Source organism: Dasypus novemcinctus, chromosome 17 (genome assembly GCF_030445035.2).
Source record: "Dasypus novemcinctus isolate mDasNov1 chromosome 17, mDasNov1.1.hap2, whole genome shotgun sequence".
In the NCBI taxonomy this organism is placed as follows: domain Eukaryota; kingdom Metazoa; phylum Chordata; class Mammalia; order Cingulata; family Dasypodidae; genus Dasypus; species Dasypus novemcinctus.
The window spans coordinates 34,460,128-34,472,920 of NC_080689.1; the positions used below are offsets into that span (position 1 = coordinate 34,460,128).

At 49.8% G+C, this 12,793-nt stretch overlaps 1 protein-coding gene across 3 annotated transcripts in view; it reads left to right on the forward strand.

The window, feature by feature from the left end:
- The window catches only part of PRKCE (protein kinase C epsilon), a 512,150-nt gene that overhangs the window by 474,590 nt on the left and 24,767 nt on the right, over positions 1 to 12,793 (forward strand). For all 3 annotated transcript variants that reach the window (XM_058278495.2, XM_004447330.4, XM_071208802.1), the window contains 2 exons: positions 5,724 to 5,912; positions 12,249 to 12,395. In XM_058278495.2, the coding sequence (XP_058134478.1) occupies positions 5,724 to 5,912; positions 12,249 to 12,395 (336 nt within the window). The remainder of the gene's footprint in view (positions 1 to 5,723; positions 5,913 to 12,248; positions 12,396 to 12,793) is intronic.

Sequence of the window (12,793 nt, forward strand, 5' to 3'; positions counted from 1 at the left end):
CCATATCTGGTCAAGTCCTCACTGAACATCACTTGCCCATTCTAGTCCAGAGCTACCAATACATCTGGGACCAAGAGAAATTTGTTGACTAGTATCAGTTTTCACTTCTCTATAACCAGAATTAAGGCATACCATTGATGATTTTATCGGCTTTAGTTCCCTGCAGTAAACCTAAGAATTGTTTGCTATTTCAAGTGTAGTGGTGATTCTACATAGTATGTAGAAAGGATACGAATGGGAAGAAAAGAGTGACTGTGCCTCATTATAAACACCCATGAGAGTTGTTCTTTGTGAGTCTCACCCATGAGTTTCTTTTTTAAATTTATTTATTTATTTATTTCAGGAGGTACTGGGGAATGAACCCAGGACCTCATACATGAGAAACAGGTGCTCAACCATTTGAGCTACTATCCACTCCCATGAGTTGCCTTTATTATTTATTTATTTTTAAGGCGCTGGGGACTAGGGATTGTACCTGGGACCTCACATGTGGGAAGCCAGTGCTCAACCACTGAGCCATATTGGCTTTCCTGAGTTGGTTTTGTCATTTGTTTTGCTTGTTGTTTGTTTTTGTTTTATCAGGAGACACGGGGAACTGAACTTGGGATCTCCCATGTGGGAGGCAGACACTCACCCACCTGAGCTACATCCACTCCCCCAAGTTGCTTTTGATGAACCTTGTTTGCCATGGGTTTCTCCAAGACAGTCTTGTCCAAACTGAGAGATGCCTAGTGTGATATTATTCACATTTAAGACATAGTGTATAACAGATACTTAGTAAGAATGGTCTTGAAATTTCTGACACATGGTAAAGCTGGGAAGGAAATACCGATCCCCATCAGACATCGCCCATGGTGGATAGGCATTAGTACATTCAGATTTCATTTTCTTTCAATGGACATTGTTGGAGCATCTGCTAGACACAAAGCAAGTGGAGGATAAAGAACTGGCTAAAACACAGTCCCTCTCCTAAAGGAACTTTTAGTCTAGAAGAAGTAACAGATGAGTAAACAACTAATTATGCAGAATAAGTAGGCACACGAAACAAGATCATATCCTCAGGGAGCAGAGAACTTTCTCAGAGCATCTGGTGGATGACTTGAGTTATATAGAATAAGCAGGATTTCCCCTCTTGGTAGGAGGGGGGTGGGAATCCCCAAAACCACACAGGAAGGATTGGAATGTAGGGAGGTGGTCCAGGATTCCCGTGACTCTGAATCCTTTGAGGGCAGGGTCTATGTTTCTAATCTGGCCATTCCCAGGATCCAGAACCCAAATCGGGCTTGAAGTAATGATTTGTTGAAAGAATAAATAAGAACTCTGTGGCACGCCAGCATGAGCAGGGCCCAAAGGATAAAAACATTCTTTTTTTTTTTTAAGATTTATTGTTTGTTTATTCTCTTCCCCTCCACCCCCCCACTCCCGGTCTGCTCTCTATGTCCATTCACTATGTTCTTCTGTGTCTGCTTGTATTCTTGTCAGCGGCACCAGGAATCTGTGTCTCTTTTTGTTGCATCATCTTGCTGCGTCAGCTCTCCGTGTGTGCAGCACCACTCCTGGGCAGGCTGCACTTTTTTCACGCTGGGCAGCTCTCCTTGCAAGGTGTACTCCTTGTGCATGGGGCTCCCCTACGCAGGGGACACCCCAGCGTGGCATGGCACTCCTCACACACATCAGCACTGCGCGTGGGCCAGCTCATCACACAGGTCAGGAGGCCCTGGGTTTGAACCCTGGACCCCCCATGTGGTAGGCAGACACCCTATCCATTGAGCCAAATCCGCTTCCCAGGTAAGAACATTCTTGACCTTTTCCAGGAAAAGTAAATAGCGTGTGAGGGCATAGGATTCCTAGGTGCTCATAGTAATGAATGGGATTAGGACCACAGAGAGCCCCAAGGAAGGAGGCATTTGTCCTGTAGGTTCTGTGGATCTACTAAGAATTTCCCACTGGAAGAGAGACATTCATTTTTTTATCATCCAAATCCTCCATTCCATTCCCTCTGGGATTTGATGCCAGAGTCAAAGCTTTGCCAGCCAAGTGCAGTAGTTAAGGACCCAGCTCAAGGCAAAATGCACTGTGTGATGCACAAAACACCCATGTGAATTTCACAAAAGGCAACCCACTGGCGAGGCTCATCTCTGTTTAGAGAAACACAGTCACTCTCCTCTGCCTGCTCTCGCCTATGAGCCCCACTATGTGGAATCAACCATTACATTTGAAATGGCAAACACTTCCTGGTGTTACTGTAGGCAAATGACAGCTGATAAATAAAGGTAGTGCTGCCTTGGTATGAGCTCTTGGGAAGATGAAGTGGCATGAGGCACCCTAAGCCCTTTAGCACAGTGCAGGCCACGGGCTGCTCCCCTCCTCATTGTTGTTGGGCTATGTGGAGGGGAGGGAGCTTCCAAGTCAGACTTGACCACTAGTGCCTCCATGTGACCTTGATCAAGCCACACAACATTTTGGGGCCTCAGGTTCCTCAGCTTTCAAATGAGAATAATGATAATAATTCCTGCCCTGCTTACCTCATCCAGCTGTTTTGAGAATCTAATGAGATTATAGCATGGAAATGCTTCAGAAAGCGTAAGTCTCTTCTCAAATAGGAGGTGCCGGCTAGCGCTGAAACTAGAGACACCTACTGAGGCATTAGTTCTGCCCCAGGGCTTCTCTTCCCACCAGGTGCCCTCTGACCAGCCCCCTCGCATCCCTCTCCTTTCTCCATGCCCAGCCTTCCTCCCCAGCACATTGCCATCAGCCCTGGGAATCAGGCCCAGTGCCTGCCCGTTGTCTTCTACCAAAGCTCTGACCCACACCAGGTGTTAGTGCCAGTTGCCACCACCACCATCCCTGGCATGTGATGTCTTGCCCTTCTTTGCAGCTCCATTGCTGACAAGGCAATTAGGAAACAGGTACTTAGGGCCAAACCTAAAAGAATGTTGCAAAAGAGGCCACCCAAAAGGAGAAGGCTCTAGAAGGCCTGGGGAAGGCAGCAGGGCCATCCTGCTCTTCCCATAGTGCCACCCTGTCTGAACGCACATAGGCCACCTGGAGGCCACCTTCCCACCACTGTGTGGCGGCACTAGAACCAGGCTGCCCACCTGCCCGAGGGCAGGGGTGGCCACTGTCATGCCCTGAGCCCAAGAGGGAAGGGCCCATGCCCATTAAGACACACTAAGTGGACCCACATGCCACCTAGTCACAAGATGTTGAGCATCACCTGAGTGTCTGGAATTGGGCTGGGCTCAGTGGTGGGCTCAGAGCAATGCTAGCCCCCTCACCTTCATGTCCCAGGGAGTCAGGGGACCATGAAAAGAAAACTACAGAGAGTAGGTCGAAAGTGCCAACATCTCGGGACAGAACAGGCCTTAGGATTTCAGAGGCTAGGAGGAAGAGCACCATAACTGGAAAAATCCAAGAAAATCTTTGGGAACAGGTGGGTCATTGCCATGACCTTGAAGAGAGAAAGCAGGGCTGCCATATGAGCCATGTTGGGGTGCTGGATCTTTCAAGGTTGAGAGAGGAGCTGCTTTGGCTTTGAGTTAGAGCAGAATGGCCCATGTCTCAGGACAGTGGAGCCAGTAACTCTGACCTTACAGTTACCGTGTGCTAACCTGTGGGCTAAGAGACCACAGGTACCAACTGGTTACCAGCCCCGAGTAATTTAGAGTAGGCTGCATTTTCTCACATCTCTTTTCATTCCAAAACCAGAAGATTCCTAAAATGTGTGTGTTTTCAAAATGCTTCCACCCACTCATTTTGTTCAATTTAGGCAATTTGCATTCTCTAGAAGGTTTTTTTTTTTGAGGTTCCAGGGGTTGGGGATTGAACCTGGGACCTCGTATGTGGGAGGTAGGTGCTCAACCACTTGAGCCACATCTGCTCCCTTCTAGAAGGGTGTGTTGCGTTGACCACAGAAAGATCAGATACTTGAATTGCACTTCCTCTTCCCTGGCCATCTTGAAATCTGAGAACTGACCTGGGGCCTTGCCCTGGCCCTGAGAAGTTACCTGCGTGAGGTGTACTGCAGGGGTTGGGATGATCAAGGCGTGGCCTTGCCCTGCTTTGGGGGATCCTCTTCTAGCACATGCATTCCATCCTTGTTCTCCTCTACACCTTCACTGGGGGAATTCTTTATAGAATGTTAGAGCTGAGAGTAGCCCAGAGAGGTCATCTCCACCATCCCCCTGTTTCTGGGTAGAATCATGCCTAATCCTGTTCTGACTGATAAGAAGAGAAAAGTGATCCCTTCCTTAACAGTGAAGACAGCTTAGCATTTTTTTCTCCTCCAATCCCAGCACACGTCATTTAACTATTACATATTATATAAACATGGAGACCAGACCTAACAGAGGAAAACTGGACGTTAATGGCAACTTCCAATTGAATTAAGCTTTGCAATTTTATAGTATGCTTTAAAATCTTTACCCTTAACTAATCTTGTGAGGTTAAGTTGAAAATCTGAGCCCCATTTAATAAATGAGGAAGTCAAATGACTGGCTAAGATCACCCCCAAAATCAAGCACCAGATTTAGGATGGAATGTAAACATCTTGGTTGGCCTTCTTTCTCTTTCTACAATAACATGTGGCCAACATTCCAGCATTGTTACAAGAGGGGCAGTGACATGCTTTTCTAGAAGCCCTAATGTGCCATGACTTTAGGTGAATTCCTCTCAGGCACTGGAATTATAACTCAGGCTGTGAAACTTCATCCTGACACACTGTTGCACAGGAAGCTGATGGCATATGTTATTCAGAAGCATCATGTCATACACGCATTTAACCTAAGTGAATTCAGCTCTGCGCAGTGGGCTAGAGGCACAAATGAGACCGTGAGTAAGAGAAGACCATTGTCAAAGACCAAACGCCCTGAACAATTGAGATGGTTTTATTTGGGCTAGTGCAGTGGGGAGAACGTTTGGTAATGAGGAACGTCTCAGAGGAAAGGAAGGGGCCTGGAGTTTCATAGAGGCAGGTGAGCAAAGGCATCATCAGCCAGGCTAATGGGATCATGAGGAAGGAGAAGAGGGGCCCTATCTGAGTTGCTGAGGAAGGGAGAAGGTACGTCTTTTCTCGGAACAGGCCAGAGCAGAGTGAACCTTTTCAGTTAGTGTGTAAAGGGGCGGGTTCTTAGCCACAGCTGGCATTTTGGGGAGCACAGGGCTCAGGTCAAGTCCACATCATCACCATTTAAATAAGGCTCAGATTCTGCCTGCCTCTGCCCTCAGTGAGCCATGTCCTGGACTGAAGATGAGATCCTGAATTTGCTGCATCCTCAGTATTTTCAGCTCATTTGGATCTCTCTCGGTCTGCATTTTGCTCCCCTGGTTCTGATTTTAGTGTTAAAAATATGCATTGTTTTTTTTTACGTGACTTTAACCACAGTTTTAGGATCTTCATCTGGTGCTCAACCAAAGCAGCAGCAGAATTGTTCCCACTTGAGGACAGACAGGGATGACTTGGAGAGATGATAGTTGCCCTCCCATGTAGTGCGTCCCAAGCTCAGTTTTCCCTGAATTTGATGATTTGGAACCTGACCTCATGTAGCCTGGGCTCCACCCTGTGGCAGGAGCACGTGGGAACGGAGGGTGAGCATGTGGTTGCGGTTTGGCCGTGGGTGCTGAGGCACGGGTGTTGTGGCCGTGGGAGTCCTTGGTGGGCCTCACAGGCTGCTGGCCCTTCCCCCGGGCTCTGCCCCCTCTAACATTGCTGGTTTCCTGATCAGATCCTGCAGGAGCTGGAGTATGGCCCGTCAGTGGACTGGTGGGCCCTGGGGGTCCTGATGTACGAGATGATGGCTGGGCAGCCCCCCTTCGAGGCCGACAACGAGGATGACCTGTTTGAGTCCATCCTCCACGATGACGTACTGTACCCGGTGTGGCTCAGCAAGGAGGCCGTCAGCATCCTGAAAGCTGTGAGTGCCCCGCCTGGGACCTTCCCAGCGCCCCTGCCTCCTTCACTCTCGCTCCCACTCCTCCCTCCCTCCCCTCCACTCCCTCTCTCCCCCTTTCTCTCCTCCATTCCTCCCTTTTTTTTTCTGCTCTCCACTGAATGTGCAAAGTCGAGGGCAGTCACCACTGGGAGTGCAGGCACAGTTCTAGGGCTGCTGCCAAGAGAACGGACCTGGAATAAATTGCTCTTCCTGCAGGAAAGGGACAGCGTGTTCATGCTTCCTGGGATGGGGCGCGGTGTGGATCCTGCAGCGTTGCCTTGGGAGCTGAACAAACAAATGGTGCTATTGCACCTGCCACTGAGGTTCTGGGAGCTGGACCCTCCTTCCCCACCTGCCACCCATGGGGTCTGTGATTGGGAGGACAGAGGAAGAGAGACAGGGGAAGGCACTGCCCACCTGTGTCCAGCAGCATTGCTGTGGCTGAGCTGCTGATCAGAAAAGAAGTGTCCATGCCACATATAAGCATCCCTGCTGGATTCAGGCTGTAATGAAGAAACCATCCCTGCCCCTCCTAATAATCCCTCATATGTGCAAATGCATAATACTTTCTAAACACGGCTGCTGATTTGATATACTGGCGCCAACTGCCCCCGAGTAAAGGACGTTATCTATCCCCTTTGAAAGCTACGGCAGCTGAAGTGCAGGGAAGGGCAGTGGACAGGTTTACCCATGGCCACCCCGGCAGGTGGAGGCAGGACCAGGGCGACAACCCAGGAGCCTTGACTTCTAGTCCTGGCTTCTTTCAACTGTCAGAATTCCCCAAACGTCAGTCGTTTGCGAGTCACATTCACAAATTTTGTCTTATTCAAGTACCCTCTGTACCAATATTTACTTTTCTTTGTCTTTTAATTGGCCCCAATATTTGCCTAATTGCATGTATTTTACAAGAAGATTTATGTTATTATCATAAATGGAAAATCTCTACCACTTTCCATCATTCATCAACATAAATTATCATGTGAAAATTTTAAAAAGCTCTGAAATCATTGTGTAGGTGTCTGGTGACACAAGCATATTGAGGAAAATGTTATATCAGAACATGTTACTCTTTTCTGTAATTCTTTTTTTTCCCTCTGTCCTTCAGTCTTTATCTCACCTCATTCTCCCTCTCCCTCCCTCACTACTTTTCTTTCTCTCTTCCTTCCTCTTCCTCTCCCTGCTTCCCATCCATTAAGTCAAGGAACTCCTATTTAAGGGCTGCTTCTCATGTGTGAGGCATGGTGCTGGGTGCTAATAAGTAGCAGTAAATATAACAGCATGGCCCCTGCTTTGTGGCACTTACAATCCAGTGGGAGAAGGTAGGCCAGTAAACAAAAAATACCTCCATGCATCATGTGTTAAAAGAAGCGGTCTGTTCATTCATTCATTCATTTATTCGACATGTGCTTATTGAGCATCCAGTATGCGCCAGGCAAAATGCCAGGCGCTGGCAATGCAGTGAACGAACAGCCCCAGCTTGCGTGAAGCGAACAGTCTAGAGAACAGATGAGTAGATAAGAGGGTGCATATTATACAAGTGATAAGGAGTGCTAAAAAGAAACATGAAGCAGGATGAGTCAAAGGCACAGGGTAGCTGGAGAGGTTATTAAGTCTGGAAGACGTTGGAGCAGAAAGCTGACTTAAGGGTAGGTTTCAATCCTGTGCCTTCTGGAGAAAGGGCATCCTGGGCAGAAGGAATGGCGAGTGCCAAGGCCCTGAGGCCAGAAAGAGCTTTGGCAGGGTGGAGGAACTAAAAGAAGCACAGGGGAGAGTGGCAAGAAAGGAGGTTGAAGGGGTCTGCAGTGGGGGGCGGGGGAGACGCTGATGACTCAGGGTCCCTTATGCCACGGCTAGAGGTTCCAGTCAAGTCTTAGTACAGGGGAAGCCTTTGGATATATTCAGGCAGGGGGGTCTGGCTGTGGAGTGGAGAAAGGCTTGGAGGGTGCCCTCCCTCCAGCCTCCAGTGTCTTCAGCCCTTGCCCCAAGTGAGGAAGTCTCAGGGGCCTAGTCTTGCTTAGAGGGACTAGTGTATCAACTTCCCAAATTAAATGAGTGTTCTGGGCTGGGCCTCTTGCTCTGAGCTTAGTTTCTGGAATGACTTCTCTTGCACTCTCTGTCTCCATTTCCAGCATTTCCTCCTCAGCCCGGTGGTTTCCTGAGGCCTATTCTTTCGGGAGCCTGGCCTTGGAGCCTCACAGCTACATTCCCTGGGTTTAACCGAGTGGCTCTGTTAAAGCCCTCCGGCTGCCCTTCCCCTCGGGAAGTTGGCTCTGGTCTCAGACCTCTGGCATTTGGGTGGTGTCATCTCCATCTCCTTTGCTTCCTCCTGGTCTTCTCCTGGCCCTAAGTGTGAGCGTGTTCAAGGGTTAGCCCAGGAGCGTTCTCTCAGCGAGGCTGACTCTGCTCCCCTCCCCCACCCCCATTGAAACTTAAAACTTAAAAAAAAAAAATCTTATAATTTGCCACCTCCCTACCCTCCTTTATCCTGATAGTGTATCCCTGATAGCATTTTTTCACTTTCTAACATATTATATACATTCAGTTAGGTTTTATGTGTTTATCTATTGTCCATTTCCCTCCAAAAAACTGTAAGCTCCTGAGGGCAGGAGCTTTGGTCGTCATGTCACAGATGCGTCCTAAGGCCTGGAGCAGTACCTGGCACATTTTCACTAGTCAGAAACTGAAGGCAGTAGCTCTTGGCCGTCTGTTCTCTTTTCACCACTGATTGTAGAATCAAATGCCTGCAAAAGCCAAGTAGGTGACGTAAAAATGGGAACTGGACAGGGCGGGGACAGGAGTAACCTGGAGAAAGCACCCCTGTGTAACGGGACATCCATTCCTTGGCTCCAGCTGATACTTTTTGCCCTGCAGGATGAAGACTTAACGTTGCTAGATCTGATTTTCCAAAAGATACCTGGAATCCAGACTTATATATAAAATCTTTTAACGTTCATTCCATTTTTGAAAAGCGTGAAGGTCAGAAAAGCACTGCCCCGCAAGTGAGCCACACTTGGGTACCAGTCTTTGGTGCCTGCTCTTGCCAGTTCCTTGGTGGTGACACTCACTGGCCTATCTTTAATCTCTTGGTAAATTAATTCCCATCCACACCTCACTCATTCCAAGGACATAGCCCTGGGCCCTCTTCAGGCCCTGTGCTCTCCCCCTAAGCTCTCCACCCCCCCCCCCCCCCCCCCGCCGAGGAGGGGAGTCCGTCAGTGATCTCTCTCCCCAGTGCTTCTGCCCCCAGCAGGTCTCCCCAGGGGGTCCCCTCAGTCAGCTCTGCAGTTCAGGGGTGCCTAGCCCCAGCCAGACCCCTCTTCCAGCCTCCACCTAGAGATCCAATTATCTGCCCTGCCCCCCCCACCCCAGTGTGGAGAGGGCCCCTCGCATTCCATAGAGCCCCAAACTGAGCTCCTGATCATCCGCCTCAAACCTGCTCATCCCTGAGTCCCTTGGCTCAGGAAATAGCCCCTCCTCCTCCTCCCTGCCTGCCCTGGCCAGAAATGAGGATATCAGTGACATGTTCCTCTCACATCTGGTCAAGCCCCAGGTCCCTTGAGTGTGGCCTGCAGGGCCCTGCCCTTGGGCCTGTCCACCCTCAGCCCTTCCCCCTACCTGCCTGGCCTCCAGCCACACTGGCCTATGTCGGGTGGAAAACGTGTCCTGCCCTTTCCGGCTTCTCCCCTTTGGCCTGACTGCTCCATGCTTCTCCTTCAGGTCTCAGCCTCAGTGTTGCTTCCCCAGGAAACCCTTCGTCAACTCCCCTGCCCAAGAAGGAAATCACCTTATTATACTGCCGTGGTCCGTGTGCTTTCCTCCTGTCATTCACCACCAACCCAGTTGGTTGATTCTCTTGCATGATAGTTTCTTCTGCAACTCCGCGAGGGTGGAGAGCCTGTCTCCATGTCGTCACCGCAGCCCTGTCCCTCAGAAGGACGCTTGGACGGGACGGCTGCTGTTGCCTCTTTGTGGACAGGAGGGAGGGGCTCAAGTCGACCAGTACCCAGCGGCTGCTGGGAGGGCACTCAGCTGGCCCTCGGGGCCTCGGCTTCCAAAACTGCCTTCTCTGGACCTGCCCACTCTCCAGCCTCTTCTGGTTTTACTTTCCTACAGGAAAGCAGAGCCTCTCTGAGGAAGCAAGCATCACCCAGTGGAAGGAACCTTGCTTAGAAGGATTCGTTCATACAACTTTCCAAATACAACTCTTTTTTTTTTCAGTGTATACACGAAGGCCTTATTACTTTAATGTGCTTGCTTGCTTTTTAATTTTTGAATAGGTAATATAGTCACATGGTTAAAGAAAAACAAAACCCAAAAAGTACACAGTGGGATACAGTGAAAAGTCTCCCTTTTCTTTGTTCCCCATCTGCCCCCTTCTCACATCATCTCCCCCATGGGTAAACTTGTTTTTAGATTTTTATATATCCTTGCTAAATTTCTTTAGCTATATATAAGCAAATACAAATACAGACTCTTAGTTTCTTACCTTTTTTATACTGATAGCAGAACCCTGTATACATATTGCTGTTTCCACTTAGCGGTATGTATTGAGTATTGTCCATTTTAGAAAAGAGTGCACTCTCTCCCTCCTCTTCCTCCTCCTCCTCCTCTTCCTCCTCCCTCTCCCCCTCCCCCTCCTCCTCCTCCCCCTCTACTGCAGATGATTCCACTGTGTGGCTACACCATGGTCTATATGATATGCCCCCTATTAAGGGGCATTGGTTCTAATCCTGCCCAACCCTGCTTAAGAGAGAAATCCTGTGGCTCGCACTCCGGCCAACAGCTGGACAGGCCAGAGGGCAGGCAGCCTCATGTCCACTTGTTCTACCTCAGTTTGCTTTCTGGAGCTGCATCTCCCAAAACGCCACCGAGGCTCTTCACTGGGTCATTGATTTGGGGCGGAGATGGTAGTCTTTGTCTCCTTTCATTCCCAGAGCTCATTTTTTTCCCCCAAATCAGGTCTTCCAACTACCCTGTTGAGTAGCTGGGGAATGCACCCGGCAGAATGTGCTAGCACATCCCCTGAGGCCTCCTACCAGCACTCCGACTGAGCCCTTTCATTTTGGGGTGACCTAGAGCAGTGGTTCTCAACCAGGGGCGCCCCCCCTCACCCTTTCCCTACCACCTTTGGCAATGGGTAAGAAGTGCAGCTGGCATCTAGTGGGTGGAAGCCAGGGGCGCTGCTAAACTTCCGACAGTGCACAGGATAGCCCCTACAACAAAGCATTTGGCCCCAAATGTCGATAGCATCAAGGCTGAGAGACTGGTCAATAGAGATTCAGCTAAAGGCCATGCCACGTTAGCTGGTTAGTGGGGCGAAGTCGGTCTGTGAGAAGAGCATCTGACTTGGGGCAGCTCCCTGAGATGCTAAAACCCTAATGTGTATCCCTCGGCCTGATTCTTCCCCTCCCCAGAGAGGGAGGACAGGAAGAGCAGAGAAAGTGAGGAGGAGTCTTCACCTCCCTTGGCCTTGGAACACTTAACTTCTTCCCACTGTCCCATCCTTGATTCTAGGGCCAGGCTGGCTTTTCTGTGACTCAGTCCCTGAGCTGATTCTCTGAGGGCTGCTGCCTCTGAAAATGGTGCAGCAATCTAGAACAGGCTTTTTACATAATAAAATTAGGCAGTACACAACCTGTGCAACAGTAAGCGGCACTCCTGCTGCCTCCCTCCCTCAGCACTGTGCCCTGAGGTCAGCCTTCTGCCCCCCATGCCGTCATTACAATTTACAGAGTACAGAATAGGAGCGAGGTGCGGGAAGACAGGGCTGTTCCCTCCATCACAGAGCTCACCACTCCCTGAGGGAGACGGTTAGACAAGTTCTAATTTAAATGGGCAAGAAGCATGGGGTCCCAAGTATCAACCTTAGCATGAATACCTGGTCCTCTTTCCTTACCCAGAAAGGACTGTGGACCCCTCAGTGTAAATGAGTTTAGCAGACCCCCATCTCTGTCTCTCTCAAGATTTGATTGAGAACCTGAAAAGGATCAGGGAGTTAGTAAGAGCTGAGGCTCCTCCTCCCACCTTGGTACCTTGCTAGCTCTGACTTTGGGTGGGTTAATTAACCTCTCTGTGTCTCAACTGGAGCATAGGGATAATAGTACCTACCTCATAGGGTAGTGGGATGATGAAATGAGTGTGTATAAATATAAATTACTTAACATGGTGACTGGCACACAGTGAATTCCATACCAGAGGGGCGAGGCCTCTGAAAATGCAGAAAGTGGGCTGGGGAGGCCGCTGCCTGGGCTGGCGTGGCCTCGCTCCCTCCTGCCTGGGCCTCAGCGCCTGACTGTGTCTCGCGTCCTCGTCCCGCAGTTCATGACCAAGAACCCCCACAAGCGCCTGGGCTGCGTGGCGGCGCAGAGCGGCGAGGACGCCATCAAGCAGCACCCGTTCTTCAAGGAGATTGACTGGGTGCTCCTGGAGCAGAAGAAGATCAAGCCGCCCTTCAAGCCGCGAATCGTAAGTCAGGCGGGGGCGCCGTCCTCCGGGGCCGGCCTGGGGGCGCCCGGCGGGCAGCGCTGCCGGTGGAGAGCGGGCGGGAGGGAAGGGGGCCTGGGGCACGTCTGCAGCTGAAATGGCCGAGGCAGGAAGTAGCCACGACTCTGCCCCAAGCGGAGTTTCTTGGGCCCAAGTATTGACGGTAGGAATGTGTAACCTAAAGCAGGAACCAAGATGGTAATGCATATCGGACACAGAAGAATGCCTTTTATTTTAATATTTATTTCCTTGTTTTGATGAGAAATGGACAAATGATTTGTCAAGAGGCAGATGACACTACCATGTATGGTAGTGATAACCGTTTCTTTAGAAATATACAGGTTTAAGTATCTTTTTTAAAAAGGGTCGATTTAAAGAAA